This window comes from Talpa occidentalis, unplaced genomic scaffold (genome assembly GCF_014898055.3).
Source record: "Talpa occidentalis isolate TD23 unplaced genomic scaffold, MPIMG_talOcc4v2.1 talOcc4.8, whole genome shotgun sequence".
In the NCBI taxonomy this organism is placed as follows: domain Eukaryota; kingdom Metazoa; phylum Chordata; class Mammalia; order Eulipotyphla; family Talpidae; genus Talpa; species Talpa occidentalis.
This window is the reverse complement of record NW_023605194.1, coordinates 60,777,521-60,799,675: the sequence shown is the minus strand read 5'-3', so window position 1 is coordinate 60,799,675 and position 22,155 is coordinate 60,777,521. Positions and strand designations below refer to the sequence as shown.

At 38.3% G+C, this 22,155-nt stretch overlaps 1 protein-coding gene across 1 annotated transcript in view; it reads right to left on the bottom strand.

Moving 5' to 3' along the window:
- Positions 1 to 21,877, bottom strand: part of MINPP1 (multiple inositol-polyphosphate phosphatase 1) — a 29,326-nt gene extending 7,449 nt beyond the window's left edge. The window contains 4 exon segments of the mRNA XM_037496280.2: positions 8,765 to 8,898; positions 15,311 to 15,408; positions 17,990 to 18,187; positions 21,220 to 21,877. Of these exon segments, the coding sequence (XP_037352177.1) occupies positions 8,765 to 8,898; positions 15,311 to 15,408; positions 17,990 to 18,187; positions 21,220 to 21,877 (1,088 nt within the window).
- Between the last annotated feature and the right edge of the window lie 278 nt (positions 21,878 to 22,155).

Below are 22,155 nucleotides of genomic sequence, written 5' to 3'. Positions count from 1 at the left end.
GGTGAACTGTCTGTTCATATCTCTAGCTCATTTATTATTGGCTTATTTGTTTTTCAATTATTGAATTATATGAGTTTCTTACGTACCTTGGATAGTAGTACCTTATTAGTTATTATTGTGTGCCTATTTTCTGCCATTCAATAGGGTGTGTATGAAAATACCTCGTATTTTCTTTCACTATATAAAAGCTCTTTAATTTGAGGTAATCCCAATTGTTATTTTTGGTTTTAATGCCATAGGGATTGAGTTACAAGATATTAAATAAGGAAGCTCAGATGACTCAGGTAGCACCAAAGGTATGACAAATGAAAGAAGTAACTGATTACCCTGACTTTCATTACAATTAAAACCTCTGCTCTGAAAAAAACAATGTCAAGAGAAAGAGAAAAAAGTCAGATTGTGAAAAAATTATTTGCAAAAGACACATCTGTAGAAGGACTGTTATCTAAAATATAACAAAGAACTCCCAAAACTCAGCAATAAGAAAACAAGCTAGGCAATTAAAAAGCAGGCAAAAGATCTCAACATGTACCTCACGAAAGACATACAAATGGCAGGTAAGCATATGAAAGATGCTCAACACCATACATCATTAGGAATTACAAATTAAAACAAAGCACAACTACACATCTATTAGAATGTTCAATATCCAGAACAATGACAACACCAAATGGTGTCAACAGGAACTCTCATTACTAAAGGGAATGCAAAATGATGCAGTCACATGGAAGTCAGTTTGGCGGTTTCTTAGGAAATAAACATATTCCAACCATATGATCCAACAATTGTGTCCCCTTATATTTATGCAAGTAAATTAAAAACTTATATCCACACAAAATCCTGAACTTGGATGCTTACAGCAGCTTTAATGCCAAAACATGGAAGCAATCAGATATCTTTTAAGTAGGTGAATGTATAAACTGTAGCATATCCAGATACTGGAGTATTATTCAGCACTAAAGAACTACTAAGTCATGAAGACAAGGAAAGAAACTTAAATGCACATTACTAACTTTAAAAAGCTAATCTGAAAAAGGCTATGTATTATATGATTCCAACTATATAACATTCTGGAAAAGGTTAAAGGATGGGAATAGTAAAAAGATCAGTGGTTGTTAGGGACTAAACAGGGAGGAAGGGATCAACAGGCAGAGCGCAGAGGATTTTAGTTTTAACACAGTGAAAATATTACGTATGATACGACGATAGAAGACATGATCACAAATTGGTGCAAACCCAGACAACATACAACACCAAGAAAGAGCACTAATACAAACTGTAAACTTTGGGTGATAATGATGTATTAATGTAGGGTCACAAATTGCAATAAATGTATACTAACGTGGTATGGGATGTCGATAATAAGGAAGGTGGTGGTGGTCGGGGCGAGAGGGAAAGGGAGTCTGTGGGAATGCTCTGTACCTTCTGTTCAGTTTTGCTATGAACCTAAAACTGCTCTAAAAAAGTTTATTAATAAAAAAACTACCATGTGGATACATGTGACCAAAAGGAGCATATTTTCCTTCCAAAGAGTTAACATAATCCCTCTTAACAGCTGGTGATGCTTATTCCTGTTTGGCCTTTTATAAAACATACTCAAATTTCAATTTTCTTTGACAAAGTTAAGTAGCATACATGTCCAAATGGTATTACATTTCTAGTCTAAATAATATCCGAACACCAAAAACAGGGAGTTAGATATCTTCAGAGAGTGGAGGCTAAAAGGGCTGGAGAGATTGTGTAGGTGCACACATACAGTAGAGGTTTTTGTTGGCTTTTTAAAATCTAAAGATGCCAAAGCAAACACATAAGAATACTTATAGTCCAAATTTCAGCAGAAGCCATGGAAGGTACGTGCCAGGTTTCTATAAATTAAAAAAAAATTCTGTGAAGTGAGCCAGCTCCATTTTAGGAACATGATGCAGCTCATTGCTCTGTTTCATAAAGGACAGTACATATTTCATAAAGGACAATAAATAAACCTGCCCAATTGCTATCTGAAAGAACCAAACCCAAGCTTTTTAAAGTAAAACAGGTCTATGACAAAGTCCATGACACTGGAAACAGCAAACGGGTAAAAGTGTGTGCATATGTCTGAGTGAGGGAGCAAGGGAGAGAGAGTCAGTGAGTGAGTGAGCAAGCGTGTGTGTGTGTGTGTGTGTGTGTGTGTGTGTGTAAGAGAAAGAGGAGAGAGAACATTAAGTTTGGAAGAACAAAAGGAGAAGGAATGTGAAAAAAAAGTCGCCTCTCAGTTTACTCAGTTACTGATAAAAGGTGTCTGCACATAATTTCGTCAGAAGACTGTTGAGAATATAAACATTAATAAGATGTTTCTATCTCCACCCTATCAATGGCTCCATGTAGCTTTCTTTACCATGACCAGACCTTCAATAAACAAAGTTGCAAGGTTCTGGATGCCATGACAAAAAGAATAAAGTTTCTATCTTTAACAAAAGAACACAGTCTTTCGGCAGGAAGATGTACATAATTTTTTTTTTAAAGTTTTATTTATTTATACAAGAACCGGGGTACAGGCCAGATGTGTGGAGGGTGAGAGAATTCACCAGAGACAGAGCAGGGAGCAGAACAGGCAGACTGACAAAATACACTGCTGAGGGGAGCAGTGGGCACAACAGGAGAGGTCTGCTGCACCATGTGGGACCCTTGCTGGCTGGCCGGGATCGAACCCGTGCTGCAGAGGTTGCAGACAGCTTCACAGCTCTGTGCTCAACCACCTGCACCACCAGGGAGGCCCAAGATGTAAATAATTTTTAAAGGAGGAATATCCAAGATGATCACTAATGAGGCATAGGCAATACTCACTGGATCTGTAAATTTTAACTTTTGGGGACAAGCAACTATTTGAGGATCTGACTAAAATATTGGAACTTTATTCCAGAGAAATGCACTTACCCATAAAAATTTGAAAACAATTTTAGGAGTTCAGACTTTCTATACCCCAAGAATCCCCATGCTATATATTATATTACAATCTGACATTCTAAATAATAAACATAAAATTCTGTTACCTAGTGGTTTATATCTCCTGCATTATGTGGGAGCCCTATATTTTAAAATGTCTAAACAGATTCAATTTACATTTTAAAGGTACATACTTATCAAATTAAAAATAATTCAGATGTTCTATAATTTGCATTGAACTTTCCTAATTTTTTGAATCATTCTATTTCTGTGTTTTCTGAATTCTGACTATGTATTCTGATTTATCAGCATAGACTCCTTCAAGTCACGTTTCTCTTATTAACTTATATAACCCACTTGTAAATGATTCTTCTTTCCTTAGAGCTCATGGCACACTAATCTTCCAAAGAAAGGAAAAATCAAAGGCATGGACTAGGACACCTTTAACTTTCTTCTGGCATTCTGATAACAATGCCTTAAACTCGGGATGTCATATTTTCTGAAAAGTGACAAGAACAGGTTAAAACAAGTACATTCAAGCATTAAAATATAAAAAAGAACCAAAAAATGTTAACTATTAATATAATTATGGAAATGCACAGTTGGGATCATAATGTTTTAGGGTTGAGATGTGGTCAAGTCTTCTCATTTCAGAAAGAAGAAAAAGATAAGTGAAATTATCCAATGTTATTTAGCAAGGTAAGAATTCAGTTCTCCAGGGCCTCCCTGGTGGCACAGCAGTTGAGCGCTGGGTTTCGAAGCTGCCCACAGCCTCTGCAGTGCCGGTTCGATCCCTAGACACCTGGTGAGGGTCCCACGTGGCACGCAGACCTCTCCTGCCGCCCGCTGCTCCCCTGAGCAGTGCGTTTCATCAGTCTGCCTGCTCTACTCTCCGCTCTAACTCTGGTGAATTCTCTCACCCTCCCGTGCTTCTGACTGTACCCAGTGCTTGTATAAATAAATCTTTAAAAAAAAAAAAAAAAAAGAATTCAGTTCTCCAAATAATAGCCTCTTGTACTTGTATCAGTTGGTAAGGAGATTTTATCAAAGTTTCAATTAAAAATAAAATTAAGGCTGAAGTCCAAACTTATATTGCTAATTATATGTGTATTCAAAGTAGGTGAGAAAAAAAAAAACACCCAAAAATGAATTGAAGACATTCAAGGAGCTCAGTAAGAAAAAAACAACAAATAATTGCATGTTTTTCCCCTAAATGTACTCAGCTTAGATTTTTCTAAGCTCTTAGTTTCACACTCAACTAATATTACACAAAGTATTTTTAAACATGATCCAAAGAGATCAAATAGAGTTTTAGACAACTCATATAATTCCCTTATTTAAGTAAGTGCACAAATAAGGAACAGGAAATACCAAAGATACTGCTGTGCTTTGGGAAGAAAATTATCAGTAGAAACAAAATTTTTAAGTCTTCTTATACATGTTATTGAGACATTAGCTCCAAAGTGGCTTTTAAGGAAGCATCAGTTTGACAGATCAACACAAATGTAAAACTAAAATGACCCAAGCATAGTCTTTTCTCAAGCAAAAACAGATAACAATTTATGCTGCCAGTCAAGATGGAGTAACAGGGATCAGATTTATCTTCCTGCCTTTAACAACTAGAAAGTGAGAAAAAATAAATGAAACTGCAGTTTACAGACACTCAACAACAGAGTGAAGTATAAGATAAGGCAAATATGGTCAACTCCAACAATGGCCTTAGCATTCTGGTTATATTATCAGGGAAGGGGAGCAAACAGACATGGCAATTTTTCTGAGTAGATGAGATAGGACTCAACAGATTCCAGTAAATAAGAATTTAGCAAGGCTACACTATCTAAAACTCACAGGAGAGGAAAGAGTGTTCCACAGATATGCAGGCGTTCTCATCAAGTTAGTAAGAATCACACGTGTATGTGAGAAAACTATGCAAATCCAGGGAAAAACATAGAGGGAGAAGAAAATAGGTGAAAAATTTCCAGAGCTAACATAGGGCCAGCAGTCTGTGTTTCCACAAGCCAAACTAGGAAAACCTCAAAATACACAGTGTACCAAATAGATGCTCAGGAGGAACTGTTTCATAGTGGGGCAAAATCAACCCACAAAAAATATCATTACAAAGACAAAACACAGACCTGTATATCTGAGAAAGGATCTGTACCTAGAATATACATAAAGATGTCTTACAACAAAATAATAAAAAAAAAATTAACAACCAAATTTAAAAATGGAAAAGATGTGAACAGATACTATATACCAAAGACAAAATCCCTCAGTCATTTCATCCCTAGGTATTACCCAAGAAAGATGAAAGTATATATCCCTAAAAAGATAGCTCCTTTGTTTTTAATAGCTTCAAACTGAAAACAACCCAAATATCCATCAAAAGGAGAATGCAAAAACAAATTGTAGTTTATCTATTAATTAAATACTACTCAGTCTAAAAAGAAATGAACTACTGGTACCTACTGAAATACAGATGAATCCCATAGCCAGATTATGCTGAATGGAAGAAGTTAAACCAAACATGTACATATTACATGGCTCTTTTATATAAAATTCAAGAAAATACAGATTAATATATAGTGAAAGTGAAAGCTGTGTATATCTATTAATACATATATTAATGTACAGCTGGCCTGGATGGGATATTGAAAGTGGGTTAGAGTCACAAACATTAACAAGTGATGGGTATTTCATCATCTTGATTATGGAGATAGTTTTATGAGGGTGTGTATATATCTATATACACATATACACACACACAGAGGTAAAAATTCATCAAATTGTATGCTTGAAATATGTGCTCTTTACATCAATTATATTTCAATAAAGTTGTTTTAAAAAAATCAGAATAATAAAGACTGATATGCTAAGGTTAGGGAAAGTAGTCTTTAGGACCTTCCTCAAAGATTCTGCCTCCCATAAAGCCTTTACCAGACCCCATGGTTCAAATTAATTTTCCTTCCATACTTTTAAACCTGCTTTAGTGCTATTATAAAAATAAGCTCCAAACTAGGACATGAATTCCTTGACATAAGTTTAAATGTATTCATCTTTATAAACCCTCTATTGTCAGCAAAATGATTACACTGGGAGTAGAACAGGAGTTAACACTGAAATCAGGGAATCCCTTAGGAAGCAGTTGCTAAAATTTGGGACACAGATGATACTAGCCTGAACTGAGGAGGTAGCGGTGGGGATGAAGAAGTGAAATGAATTGACATAAAAGTAAAAGCAAAAAACCCCTAATATTATGAGTAGATGTAGACATGCAGGAGTGAGTCAAAGTTTGTGACTTAGGTATCTGGACATGGTGGTGACAGTGCCTAAAACAGAGAATAAAGGAGAAAAAGGATTGTAGATATTCCTTCAAAGAATACTGAGTACCAACTATACTTGCCTGCTTTAAGTAAGGGGGGGGGAAGTAGTGAAATAAAGTCTCAGACATCACAGACCTACAAATTACTGAGAGTCAAAAAGAATCTTTCTAGAAGGCAGATGGAAATCTGAATCTGAATTCAGAAAACAGACTGGGTAGTTACAAAGATGGATGGATGGATGGATGAATGGACAGATGGACAGATATTCATATATAAGCTTTAACACTTCTTTACCAGCTTTTAACTAATAGTGCTATAAGAGATTCCTGGTATACATAGTTAAATTCCACAGAACTCTGACTTTTCAGAGAAATAAAAGACAAGCAAGAACAGGTTCTAGGGAGCTGGAATCTGCATGTTTCAAAGAATTTTAAAACACAAAGATCCCCTCATCACAATGTAGGGCTAAATAATTAAATAAAACAGCTATTTAAAATCCACTTGGTGTCACAACACACTTATTTCAATACTGCCACCTCATGTTGAAATATGGAATTTCTCATTTTCTACAAAGAGACCTAAAGGGAATGTGATCATGAATATGAGTTTCCTAATCTATAGAGACAGTGAATTTCTCCATTTATTTGGGTCTTCTTTTTTCTGTGTAAGATTTTATAGTTTTCAGTGTACAGAAATAATTTAATAAAACATCAATGCCAAACTTCTGACTTAAAGGCTAAATCTGATCTGAAAGTTTAACAGCAAACCATGTAAAAGTTAGCTGAGAATCTCACTGACACAATTTTATGTTTATAATATCTTATATCCAACAATATAAATAATAAAAAGTAGTAAAGATCTGTTATCATGAAGTCCCCAAGTTATAAACCAATCATAAAACTAAGGAGGAAAAAAGTTAACACCTATGTTAAAGAGAGTACTTGTCTTAGCTATTTTGTCCCACAAAAGTTTTTAGTAACAGAAATGAAACATGAACTCCATCTGACTTCTTTCCCTAACTCTCATTAAACTCAAGAAAAACTTTCTCCCTCCTTCTGTACATGCACATATAAAATTTAATACTGCAAACAATAAAATATACCATCTTCAGGATTTCTGTCTCAATCTTTATATCTCATTCATGATTTTCATCTCCAATTGTGAATGAATGTATAAGCTTTTTTTTTCCAAAGTATTACTTTTTTTTTTTTTTAAAGATTTATTTATTTATTTATACAAGCACTGGGTACAGTCAGAAGTGTGGGAGGGTGAGAGAATTCACCAGAGCCATAGCGGGCAGCAGAACAGGCATACTGACGAAGTACACTGCTGAGGGGAGCAGTGAGCCCAGCAGGAGAGGTCTGCGCACCATGTGGGACCCTCACCGGTGGCCAGGGATTGAACCGGCGCAGCAGAGTCTGCGGGCAGCTTCACAGCCCAGTGCTCAACCGCTGTGCCACCAGGGGAGGCCCTGTGAATGTATAAGCTTTCACTGAAGTACATTTACAAACAAAATGTGCTTTAGTGTCCATCAAAAGCTCAAATTTGAAATATTTAACTTGGAATAACACAAATGTCACCAAAGGCTTTTCAATGAGAAACTCTAATTTAAAAAGTAAAATGACGTTTTTATTGTATATTCCACAAGAGTCATGTACAATCATACTCTTTACAATAGCAAAGAACAGAAACTACTCAAGTGGCCTCTGACAAGAGAAAATAGTTATAAATTATGGTATTTAATTATTGAATGTTACATATTAATGATTATTGTACTTTAATGAAAATGAATGAACTGTGGTATATATAACAATCTAATGAATATTATAAATGTAATGTTGAGGGGGGAAAAAAAGACAATAAGCATATGATTTTTAAGCAAAAGTAAACACTGATTAGGTAAACATAAATTCATAATAAAAACTTTTTAAGGAGGGAAAGAATGATAAACACAAAATTCAGAATAGGAGTTAAGGGGATAAAGAGTGCAGGGGGGCAAAGGGAGGCATGAAAATGGAATCATTGAGGAACATGTAAATAAATGCAAATTATTGGTAATATTCTAGTTTTGGGATTGACAGGAATTCATATGCTCTATACCTTACATGTCAGCTAACTCTTTTGAAGGTATAATTATTATATTAAAATAGTTTGGAGGGCCTCCCCGGTGGCGCAGAGGTTGAGCGCTGGGTTGCGAAGCTGTCCGTAGCCTCTGCAGCGCCAGTTTGATCCCCGGCCGCCAGGTGAGGGTCCCACATGGCGCGCAGACCTCTCCTGCCGCCTGCTGCTCCCCTCAGCAGTGCGTTTTGTCAGTCTTCCTGCTCTGCTCTCTGTTCTGACTCTGGTGAATTTTCTCACCCTCCCGCGCTTTTGACTGTACCCAGTGCTTGTATAAATAAATAAATAAATCTTTTAAAAAAAAAAAGTTTGGAAATGCATAAACAAAATCAAGGTTTTAAAATCATCCATTAAAAGACAATATTCAGAATACACATCAAATAATTTTTTTAAGTTTTTACCTTTGTTTCTGCTCAACTGCTTTGTCCATGTGCTGAAAGATATCCTGAAACAGGGTACAGCTGGATCGACTATTAATAGTATACCCATATCCTCTTTTCCAATACTGTTTCAGATCATTTAAATATTCCAATACCTAAAAATAAAAATTTGAAAAATCATTACTAATACATTTTATTAATGTAAGATTCTAATTCAAAGCTGATTCTATCAGAAAAGGTTACATTGTTTAATTGCCATGCTGTACATAGTACAGTAGAATTTTAGCATTAATAGAGTTTACATTTGCCATTTAAAGCGTTTAAGAGTTGCAGTAACATCTTTATAGAAACATCACCTAGGGGCCTCCCTGGTGGTGCAAGGGGTTAAACACTGCACTATGAAGCAATCCACAGCCTCTGCATCACCAGTTCGATCCCCGGCCGGCCAGGGAGCAACCCATATGGCACAGCAGACTTCTCCTGACTGACTCGCTGCTCCCCTCGGCAGTGTATTTCAGTCAGTCTGCCTATTCTGTTCCCTATTCTGTCTCTGGTGGATCCTGTTACCCCCCAACCCCCACATCTCTGGCCTGTACCCCAGCTCTTATATGCATAAATAAATTAAAAAAAAAAAAGAAACATCACCTAAAGCAAAGAAAGCAAAGGAAAAGGTGAATAGCTGGGACTACATCAAAGTAAAGAGCTTCTGTACAGCAAAAGAGACATTAACCAAAACAAAGAGACACCCCACTGTTTAGGAGAAAATTTTTGTACATAAAACTACTGATAAGAGACTGATCAAAGAGCTGACTAGACTCAACAAAAACAAAGTATACAATCCAGTCAAAAATGGGCAGAAGAGTTAAAAAGATGTTTCTTCAAAGAGGTAATACAAATGGCCAACAGGCATATGAAAAAATGTTTGACATCACTTGTAACCAGGGAAATGCATTTCAAATCTGCAATGAGATACCATCTTACGCCACTAAGAATGGCACATATCTAAAAAACTAACAACAACAAATGTTGATGAGGATGTGGAAAAAAAGGAATTCTCCTCCACTGCTGGTGGGAATACAAACTGGTCCAACCACCATGGAAAGCTGTGTAGAGGTTCCTCAAATTACTAAAAATGGAGCTTCCATATGATCCAGCAATTCCACTCCTAGGAATCTCCCAAAGAACACAAAAATATTAATTCAAAAGGACACCTGCACTCCTATGTCTCTTGCAGCACTTTTTACAATAGGTAAGCTATAGAAACAACCCAAACACCCAAAAATAGATGACTGGATCAAGAAGATGTGGTATAGATACACAATGCAATATTACTCAGCAATCAAAAAAGATAAACACATGCCATTCACAGCAACATGGATGGAGCTGAAAGGGATTATGCTCAGTGAAGTAAGCCAGAAAGAGAAAGAAAAATATCAGATCGTTTTACTTATAGGAGAAATGTAGAGGAACCAAATAAAGGATCAGGAAAAAAAAACAATTATAATAAATTAAAAATTAAAATCAACGGATAACTATAAATCAGAGACATTCTGCTGGGGAGGAGGAGGGAGAAGAATCCAAACAGTAGTGGGAAGAGCACAAGGGACTATGGTGATAGTACACAGGTGAATTGGTGGTGGGAATTTCACGGGGACTACACCTGAGAGAAGAAAGTGCACATTGCACGAAAATGAAGGCTGATAGAAAATATATATAAAATAAAGAGTTGGTCCCAAAGGTCTATGACACATATTTACATTGAGACAAAAATTTGAACTGTGACAAAGTATAGTCTGGTATGCGAGAACAAATTAGGAATATCCACAGCCAACACCCAGTATACAGGACACTTCAGCATAATGAGATCACCTCCCCCTTATAAAATTATATTAGTAGTAAAGATAAATACAGAAAAATAAAAAATATGCACATAGAATATTCACTAAGTACAAAAAATGCCAACAGCGGATCAGGAATTTTTAAGAACTTTAGGAAGATATCAAAGAGAAAATATGTTATTTTCATTCATATACTACCTTCAAAAAAATAATGAAAGTGGACCAAGGATATGGAAAAAGTGATACTGCTAGGAGTACATATTGATACAGATATTCTGGAGGATAAACTGGCAAAAACCAGGAAAACACACAAATTCTATAGCACATTTCATTCTATTTCTTATAAAGTAATATTCACAGAAGCACACAGAAAGAATACATAAACACTGTTTATAAGAGCGCTCCTATACACAAAATTCCTGAAAATAACTAAATTCCATTAATAGATGATTAAATGAAATGAGGAATAAACATACTATGGGATATGGAAATTTATATTATTGTAGATCTACATATACCAACACAAAATGATCTCCAAGATTGTTCATTGAGAAGAGCATGTTAAGTAAAACTATCACTATTTGTAGAGGACATAATAAAATACACTGAAAACCCTTAAAATCTTCACTAAAAAACTACTAAGAACAGAAACAGTAAAGTGGCAGGCTAAAAAATTAATGCATAAATAACAGTTGCATTTCTATATGCAAACAGAATCTAGAAGAGAAAGGAATCAAGAAAATAATCCCATTTATACCCACAAAAAACAAAAAACAAAACCAATAACCGAAGTTTCTAAGAATAAATTTAACAAAGGAGTTGAAAGATCACTAAAATGAAAACACTATTAACAAGAAAAAAAAGACACAAAGAAACGGAAACATAGACCCTGCTCATAGACCAGAATAACTAATATTGTGAAAATGACCATCTGAACCAGGCAAAAGAATGAAACTACACCACTATCTCAGACATACACAAAAATTAACTCAAAACAGGTTAAAAACCATAAAATACATAAAAGAAAGCATAGACAAAATACTCCATGACACTAGCTTCAAGAATTTCTTTGGGGCCTTAACACCAATGGCAAGGGAAACAAAAGCAAAAAATAAATGGGATATCATCAAACTATAACTCTTATGCATATCAAAAGGACCTATCTCCCAAATGTGAGAAAATATTTACACATTATACCTCTGACAGAGGGCTAACAGCTAAGATATAAAAGAACTTCAACAAGAGAACAAAAAATCCAATCAAAACATGGAAAAAGTTAAAAAGACCCTTCTTCAAAGAAGACATACAGATGGCCAAGAGGCAAATGAAAAGCTGTTGATCTCTTATCAGGGAAATGCAAATCAGAACTACAATGAAATACCCACCTCACACGCAAGAAAATGGACTATTTCTAAAAGACCAGAAACAACAAGTTCTGGCAAGGGTGTGGGGAAAATGGAACCCGATTACACTGTTGGCGGCAATGTAGACTGCCCACTCCCTATGGAAAAAAGTGTGGAGATTTCTCAAAATGTTAACAATAGATCTGCCATTAGATCCAGCAAATCCATTCCTTGGTATCTAGCTGAAGAACACAAAAACACTTCTTTGAAAGGACATATGCACTCCCATGTTCACTGCAGCACTATTAACAACAACCAAATTATGGAAATAACCGGCAGATGAGGGGACAAAGAAGATGGAGCATATATACACAATGGAGTACTAATCGACCATAAAAAAAAAAAAAATGAACATTTGCCATGTGCAACAACTGGGATGGAACTGGAACAGATTATGCTAAGCAAAGTCAGTCAGAAAGAGAAAGACGAATATTGGATGATCTCGCTCAAAAGCCAAAGCAACTCTTAGAAATCTTACATTTAGGCTACTAGATGGGGAGTTTGGGTGGTGGATTACAAAGGATGGGAGAGGGCCCAATAGTCTTAAGTAGAGGACTGTGGATGCTTTGGTGGTATGCACTATTAACATACATCTGAAGAAGCATGAACTTACAACCCTAAATCATACAACACTGTAAACCAATGTTACCAAAATAAAAAAATAATTTAAAAATATAAATTAAAAAAAATTTAAGAAAATAACAGAAAGTGAAATAAGCAGATAGAAACTATAGAACACAGAATTACAACCTATTACTAAAACTTTTATAAAAAAGAAATAGGCCATTGAATCATAAAGGCCATACATGACAAGCCCACAGCCAGTATCATTCTCAATGGCAAAAAGCTGAAAGCATTTCCATTAAGATCTGGAACAAGACAAGGATGTCCACTCTCACCACTGCTTTTCAATATAATACTGGAAGTCCTAGCCAGAGCAATAAGACAAGAGAAAGACATACAAGGAATCCAAATAGGAAAAGAAGAAGTTAAACTATCACTATTTGCAGATGATATGATAATATATAGAGAGAACCCCAAAAACTCCACAGAAAAACTAATTCAACTAATCAATCAGTTTAGTAAAGTGGCAGGATACAAAATCAACACGCAAAACTCAGTAGCCTTCCTATACACAAACAATAAATCTGAAGAAGAAATAAAAAAAAAATCCCTTTTATTATTGAAATAAAAAAAAATCAAATACTTGGGAATAAATCTAACAAAAGGGGTAAAAGACCTATACAAAGAAAACTATGAAACACAATTAAAAGAAATAGAAGACACAAAGAAATGGAAAGACATCCCCTGCTCATGTATTGGAAGAATTAACATTATTAAAATGGCCATCCTACCAAAAGCAATCTACAGATTCAATGCTATTCCAATCAAAATATCAATGACATTCTTCAAAGAAATAGAACAATTATTGATGAAATTCATATGGAATCACCAAAAACCCCGAATAGCCAAAGCTCTCCTGAAAAACAAAGAAGGGAATGGAGGCATCACACTCCCAGATTTCAAACTATACTACAAAGCCATAATCATCAAAACTGCATGGTATTGGAACAAGAACAGACACACAGACCAATGGAATCGAATAGAAAATCCAGAAATAAACCCACAGATCTATGGTCAACTAATCTTTGACAAAGGAGCAAAGAATATGCACTGGAGCAAAGAAAGTTTGTTCAATAAATGGTGCTGGGAAAACTGGGTCACTACATGCAAAAGAATGAAGCTTGACTATGACCTCACACCATGCACAAAAACCAACTCAAAATGGATCAAAGAACTAGACATAAGACCTGAAACCATAAAATACATAGAAGGAAATATAGGCAAAACATTCATGACATGCACCTCAAAGACATCTTTATAGACACATCACCCAAAGCAGTGATAGTGAAGGCAAAGATAAACAGCTGGGACTACATCAAATTAAAAAGCTTCTACACAGCAAAAGAGACAATAACCAAAACAAAGAGACACCTCACCAACTGGGAGAAAGTTTTTGCACACAACACTAATGATAAAGGATTGATCACAAAAATCTACAAAGAGCTGACGAGACTCAACAAAACAAAGTAAATAACCCAGTCAAAAAATGGGCAATAGAGCTAAAAAGGAACTTCTCCAAAGAGGAAATGCAAATGGCCAACAGGCATATGAAAAAATGTTCAACATCACTTGCAATCAGGGAAATGCAAATCAAAACTACCATGAGATACCATCTCACACCAGTGACAATGGCACATATAAAAAAACTAGCAACAACAAATGTTGGCGAGGTTGTGGAGAAAAAGGAACTCTCCTGGTGGGAGTGCAAACTGGTCCAACCACTATGGAGAGCTGTGTGGAGATTTCTTGACCTACTAAACATAGAGCTTCCATATGATCCAGCAACTCCACTCCTAGGTATTTACCCAAATGACACACAAACATTAATTCCAAAGGGCACCTGCATGCCTATGTTTATAGCAGCACTATTTACAATAGCTAAGCTATGGAAACAACCCAAATGCCCCAAAATAGATGACTGGATCAGGAAGATGTGGTACATATACACAATGGAATATTACTCAGCAATCAAAAAAGATAAACACATACAGTTTGCAGCAACATGGATGGAGCTAGAAGGGATCATGATCAACAAAATAAGTCAGAAGGAAAAAGAAAAATACCGGATGGTCTCACTCAGAGCAGGAATTTAGAAAACTCAAATAAGAGACAAGGAAAAAGACTAATCAATACAAAGTAAAAATCAAAACCAACAAGCAACTATAAACAAGAGACACACTACGGGGTGGGGGTTGGGAGGGGCGGGGAAAGGAAGGACTAGAGTCAAAATAAGGGGGGGTGCAATTGTATGGGGAATATAACCATAATGAAAATGCATACATTGTGCAAAGATGAAAAATGATGTAATAATTATATAAAAGAAAGAAAAAGAAAAAGAGATAAACTGTTGAACTACCATTCTCTGAACTTTGGCTTCCTATAAAAAGAAGAATTTGGGTGATATTAGCTCTACAATCCCTTCTAGCAGTAAAATTTGATGATGGGGAGATAGGTTTTAAACTGTGTGGTTAGAAATCAAATTACCATAGAAGAATGTTTTTCCAGAGTTGTATAATCCCAAAATATTTACAAATATGTAGACTCTACCTGAACAATTAACCTCTTTTTATTTAAGAAAAATTACAAGTTAGTCAAAGACAATTAAAATCCCCTATCTGCTTATTTTTTCTGAAAAGCTGCTTGGAGTAACAACAAAAACATTATGCAAAAAAAAGCAATGAAATGGCAAAAGTAACACTTACCTTTGCGTCATCTATGTCAAAAACATCACACCAAGGAGACTTAATACCTTTAATTGCCAGATCAAATGAACAGGTAAAGAAAGCTACCTGAATTAAATCTGAAAAAGAGATAAAATGGTATAGGTTACTAATTTCTGCAATTTTCCAAAGGTTAAATACCTATTGAATGCCATGTTCAGCACAGTTGAAGAAACTATATATTCCATTTGGAAAAGACACTATTCAGCTTCTTCCTGGCTATTAAAGAATTAAGGCTAACACTGTTCAATCGCAAGGGAGACACTGGAACTGTCAGGAAGAAACCATAAAGAGGTATACCTTCAGCCCAATGAAAGAAAAAAAAACTTTCTCTCTGCAAAACAGTAGCTTTTTTTCTGCTGTTAAAAGTAATATATTGTCATGGTAAAACAGGTAAAGGGTGTCAATGATAAGATGAGGGACAGAAACTAGACTTTTGTTGAAGATCATGATGCAGTATATATAGTTGTGGAATCATAATGCCGTACACCTGAAACTAAAAAATGTTACAAACCACTATCACTTCAAAACAAGTAATATATTTTTCAAGATCATGTTTGCCTACGACAACCAACAAAAAGCTTTATCCAAGGATTTACCACATAGAGCATAAGAACTTTGCTCATTTTCAAGTGTTGGAGCAGGAGAAATAAAGTTATAAAAGACATTAGTCCTTTACTTGAAAATTAGGAACAACAAAGTACATTTATTAAGCCACTCTTTTAACTACACAACAATTCACACTATAATTGTTAAGTGGAAGTACAGAGAGGAAGGACATAAAAGGGTAGCAAAAAAGATGGAAAAAAAGGCAGAGGTAATAAAGGATCAGAAGGATGGTGGGATCAACTGTTACCCAGGGCCTTAACCCTAACAAACAGATGGGGTTTTCCCCTTTTAAAATCCTCTACATCCCCCGTAATTCAATCCCTGCAGGGTGACCTTAGACAAACTGGAAACATTAATATCGCCCAACCGATGCAGGTTTGGGGCACTATTCTCTGCCAATGAAATCACTGAGCACAGGAACAACTCCCTGTTAGTCTCGCAGGTCCTGTACATTCTTTAAAACCTGGAGACAATGTCTGGGTTAAAGAATGGAACCTGCAACTTCTTAAACCCCGCTGGCGTGGTCCTTTTACTGTCATTCTGTCCATTCCCACAGCAATTAAAGTAGCTGAGGTGACTCCGTGGATTCATCACAGTTGGGTCAAACCAGCAGCGCCGGACCAGGCTATGACGTCTCCACCTCCTAAAATACATTCATGGACCTGCTCATCTGACCAGCAAACCCCCCTCTGACTAACTCTTTGCCGAATTGGTGACAAGATGTCCTCATCAAGCCCTGCTCTAGTCACAACCGGAAGCTGACTAGTCCACGCAAGGCCAAAGCCTGAGGACATCGGTTCCCCTGGTTTTTCTTCTCCTGTCTTGGGCTATCTCTGGTTGGGTTTTCCTTCCTCCTTGTCAAGACTCCCCTAGTGCTTACCCCAACCTAATACCCCCGTGTGATGTCTACTGTTTCCCTGCCTCGTCACCAACCCCTAATTCGTCAGGAGAACTACAGTCATGGTGATGTGCTTCAGTAAGTCAGAGCATCAAAAAGGGGAGAATGAAGCATGGTGACCTGAGATAAGCAGCCTGAGATAGTAACAACCTTTTGCTCAGTTCCTGGTATGCAACTTAGTCCCTAGTATGAATCTTGCTTCATGTTAGACCATGTATCACGCCCTATCTGACCGTGTACAGCTGCCAATGCAAACCCACCCGGAGCCTTGTAGAAACTTGTGAAAGTTGTAGAGCCTTGTGAAAGTGTAGAGCCTCCCCTGGTGGCGCAGGCGGTTGAGTGCCACGCTGTGAAGCTGTCCGCAGACTGCAGCGCTGGTTTGATCCCAGCCAGCCCGCGAGGGACCCACATGGTGTGGCAGACCTCTGTCACGCCCACTGCTCCCCTCAGCAGTGTATTTCATCAGTCTGCCTGTTCTGTTCCCCGCTCTGTCTCTGGTGAATCCTCTCACCCTCCCGCGCATCTGGCCTGTACCCCAGTTCTAGTATAAAGAAATAAATAAAATCTTTAAAAAAAAAAAAAAAAAGAAACAAAGTGTATATAAGCGCCTGACTTCCTACAAAGTCTCTTTATTGCGTAGAAGCTTTGGGATGTGAACCCACTGAGTAAGCACCGGTGCATTAAAACTGCTTCTTATTAGCCCGCATGTCCACGTTTTCTTTGTGCTATACAACAAGGTAAGAAAGGGAATCCAAGAAAATTATCTTTGGAGCCAGACCACAGGTCTTTATGACCTATGGTTATCAGAATTCTAGAAAATGTGGAAACAGGGCAAACATAACACATCACCTAAAGGGAAAGCTGACTGAAACCTGATGTTCCAATGAGTAACAACCAACAAGCACCAACTCCTCAAGCCAGGAAAAGCCCACAGAAATAGTATATAAAAAGAGCCCCAAATGCTATTTAGGCATAGAAAACCTCTTCTGCTGCTTCTTTTAGCAGTGTATTTCAATAAATCTGACTTTTCTATTCTCCACTCTGTCTCTGGTGAATTCTTTCACCCCCAAAGCCTCCAGCCTCACCCCGATCTTCCCACAACTAAAGCATATAAACTGAAGTTTCACAGTTCAAATGAAAAATAGGCATATTACCTGCATTTAAATTGCTGACTGGTACTTGCAAAGTAGCTGCAACTTTATTTAAAATGTTCTGCATTTCTGGTCCAGTTTTAAAGGCTTCTACATGATAAAGAGCCGTAGCATTCTTTTCCACATCAGTTAAAAATTTCTCACAATGATCAAAGAACCTCATTAGTTTATCATTAATTCTTGGAGGTCCACACTCCATATCTAAAATGGGAGAAAAAAAATACATTATTATATAAATTATTGACATAAACGGCAGTTCATATTATTGGAAATTCTCTTTCAATTGTGAAATGGAATGCCAAAAACATACTCATCTGTGTGTCTGAAGTAAGAACAATGATCAAGACACAGGGCAAAACTATTTCCCATTTGTAATGATTTTAATTTTTATAATGATTGTAATTCATGACAGTTGCTAGAAAAGACTAAAGAAACAAAGTATCGAAAATGAAATAAAATGTGTTATAACAATACTGCATAATGAAAAAAAGTAATGAAATAATGTTTTCTCAAAGAAAATACAGACATAAAAGTTATAAAAAGTGCAAAAATGTTACGTAAGTACTGTTTCTGTCAGGCAGAGGAAACTGAAGAAAGCGAACATTAAAATTTCTAATTATAAGGTAAGTGATAATTCCACAGATCAAATCTGTTTTTCTACTTTAAGCTGAAGTTTAGTAGAGTATCTTATTTTCTAAATTAACTTTCCCAACTGTCACTCTGCTTTGGATAAAAACTACTAACAAGAGCGCAAAACACATTGTTTTAGGTCTTCTGTATTTCATTGAGCAAGGTGCTTCAGATTTGGTTTATTTCCTAACTGAAGCTCCCAGATAACTTTCAGTTTAGAACATAACAAATTACATTTTTTCCTCAATTTGGCAACAAATATGTACTGGAAAAGCATTCATAAGCACGCTTTTTAACTTTAAGGTAACCATTTAAGTTTTTCCAGGGTCATGTTCAAAACAGATTCTAATCATCATCTCTCCAATAATTTACCATGAAAAGAACACCAAGCATAATATTTCTGTACACAAAATGAGAAAATCAAAAAGTTATACTCTTTTGCTTTGGATGTCTGTGAGAAAATATATATGTTATGTGCGTATGTGAGATCTGAAATAGCTCTACCCACTTTGCCAACTGAATTATAATTCTCAAGAAAATGTAACAAGAAAACAAATATCTTTGTCTTTTTCCTGTGGCTTAAAATATGATTTCTCAAGTGGATCTGAATATTTCATCCTTGCTTTTATCTAACTGCTGCTCTTTAAATAAAAGCATTGCTTTGTTTCTATAAGAATACAAAATCTAATTCAGTGACTCCCTCAAAAGCTTAGATATACACAACAAGCAAAATAATTGTCTACAGACAAGTGTCTGCAGTAGCTAGGGAAAAGGTTTAATCTGAGACTGAAAATGGTGACTACACACACACACACACACACTGTGCTATCTTAAAATATGTTTTGCTTTTAATATTCAGGTAACAGATTTGGAGGGAATTTTCACTAGTAGGAAAAGGTCTAGTTTTAATTAAAAAGCAGAATTCAACAAGGGACTGAACACAAGTCAGCTGAGTTACCCACCCACAGAGTAAGAACATGACACAAAATTTTAATGGAAGAACCCCTTGGAAATGGTAGAACTAATTTTAGAAAGCATAGCATTGAAAAAATGACAAACCAGTTACCCTCTAATTTATTTTTCACTTGGGCTTTGAAGCCAAAGGATGTCTCACCTCAACTCTGATCTTAAAACTGATCAAAAAAGCATGAACACTTGAGTTCAATCTCTTTGGCACAAAATATTGTGTATATTCTAATTGAAATGGGAGCTGTAGAGTAAAGTGGTTAAGAAACAAAGCTCTAAATCAGATTTCCTGTCTAGTTGCATGAAATTTCCATTGCTATTTGTATGAAGTTAGGCAAATAATAATGCTTCTGTGTCTTAATTTCCTCAGTAGTTAAGACAGGGGAGAAATACCATCTACCCCAAAGAGAAATTGTATAGATTTAGTAAAATAAACCTGGGCATCCTGGGCAGGCATTAAGAGTTTGCTATTATTACTAGCTGTAGCTTATTATTATTATTACTATTATATCTTTAACATCATTCTTCCCTTCTGTACAATGCACGCTTTCTCCTCTCAGGCATAGTCCCCATAAAATTCCCACCACCACAGCACCGGTGCACCAGCACCATCACCACAGTCCCTGGTGCTCATCCGCTCATCCCCCCACCCCCTCCCCCGCAGAATGTTTCTCTGCTTTACAGTTGCCTGCTAATTTTGTTTTTTAATTCATTATAATTACTTCTTTTCCTGATCCCTTATTTAGTTCCCCTACATTCCTCCTATAAGTAAAACCATCCGATATTTTTCTTTTTCTTTCTGGTTTATTTCACTGAGCATAATCCCTTCCAGCTCCACCCATGTTGCTGCGAAATAGCTGTAGCTTTTAAACCATTTCTTAAGGGGAAAAAAGCACCAATTAAGGGGAAAAACAGAAGACCTGGATTCTAGGCCCAACTCTACTCCTCAAACTGTTGAAGGACAATGAGCAAGTTGTATTCTTAGACTCAAATTCTTCACCTACGAAATAAAAGGGGCCCAAATAGAGTATTTCTCAAATTTTACATAATGGAATAAGCTGTAAAATACTGCACGAAACCACCGACCACAATTACACCTGAAGATAACTCTAAACTCTACAGCAGCCACATACACAAAACAGACAAAGCCGCAGAATAAGCAAGTAGCTTCCAAAGCTGTTAAGTTAAAAAAACAAAAGCAGTCAAGTAGCATCAGAAACAAAGTCTGAGGAGGAAGTCCTAGGTTGCATTTTAAAAGTGCGCCCAACTATAGAACTAGCTTGCCAGGGAAGGAGAGAGATTGGGGGGGCGGGGGGTGTTGGTGCTCAAAGGTGCCAGTTCAATTTGTCAAAAGGAGATCACAAACTGCCCTTGTCTTTCTCCTTCACTACTGGATCCGCCACCGTCTACTACCTGGTCCTGCACTTAGAAGGCGCCACCTTCCTTCATACCTGGAGAATGAATAAGGAACTCCGAACGAGAAGGCCGACAGGCATTCTGAACACCCAAAGTCAGGGCGCCTGAGGGCTGAGGAAAGTGAAGAGAGGCTGGGATCGGGAAGTCGGAGATTTAGGGGATGACGGGGTTCGGGGTAGGGGGGGACCAAGGGACACCTGCCCTGGGGCCTGGGCTGTCACCTGCGACGTCGGGCGGCGGCAACCCGGGGTGGTAGTGCTGCCACAGCCCCTGAAGGAAGGCGGCGCCGCTGTCCACACAGCGGTGCTTGGAGCTGGTGATGAGCTGCAGGCGGCTGTAGTTCTCGCGGCTGAAAAGGGCCGGGAAGAGCGAGGCCAGGCGAAGCGCCAGCTGTCTCATGTCCTGCCATCCCTTCTCCACCAGCTGCCCGTCCATCCAGTCCGCGTACCACAGCGGCCAGTCGGCCAGCACGGCGCCCAGGCTGCGGCCGGCTGCAGCGCCAGGCCTGCTGTCCCCGGGCCCAGGCGCCTGCAGCAGGTCGTGCAGCTGGCGCAGCTTGCGGATCTGCTTGGCCGTGGGGTAGCGGGTGCCGTGGCGGATGAGGGCGACCAGCTGCACGGGGGTGCAGGTGTCCTCCAGCAGCTGCGGGTCCCGTCGCGGCGCCTCGGGGTCCGGCGGCAGCCCGGGGTTGGCATCCTCGTAGCGGGTCTTGGTGCCGAAGTAGGGGCTGAGCGCCGAGACCACGGAAGCCTCCCGCTCCAGGAGGGAGCAGCCCGAGAGCGCCGAGAGCAGCGCCACAGCCAGGGCCGCGGCGGGTGCTACGACGACGCCGAGGAGGCGACTGGGCACGCCCGGGACGCGACGGGGCCCGCGGAGCATGGTGCGCGGCGGGCCGCGGAGGGCGACGTCGCCGCCGGGGTCTCCAACTTCCGGCTCCGGCGCAAAGGGGCGGGCCTGGAGGGCGCTTCCGGCCGCTGCCCCTCGCTGGGCCGCGCGGGCCCGGCGCCTGCCGGGGAGGCTGGGCGGACTGCGCCGTCTGCGGGGCCCGCGGCTGTGCCGAGGCGGAGCCCTGCGCCTCCCGCGGAGCGGGCGTGAAGCTCGCGGGGGCCGGCGTCGACGCGCCGTCCGCGTGGGCGGGTTTCCTCGTTAGCAGGCGC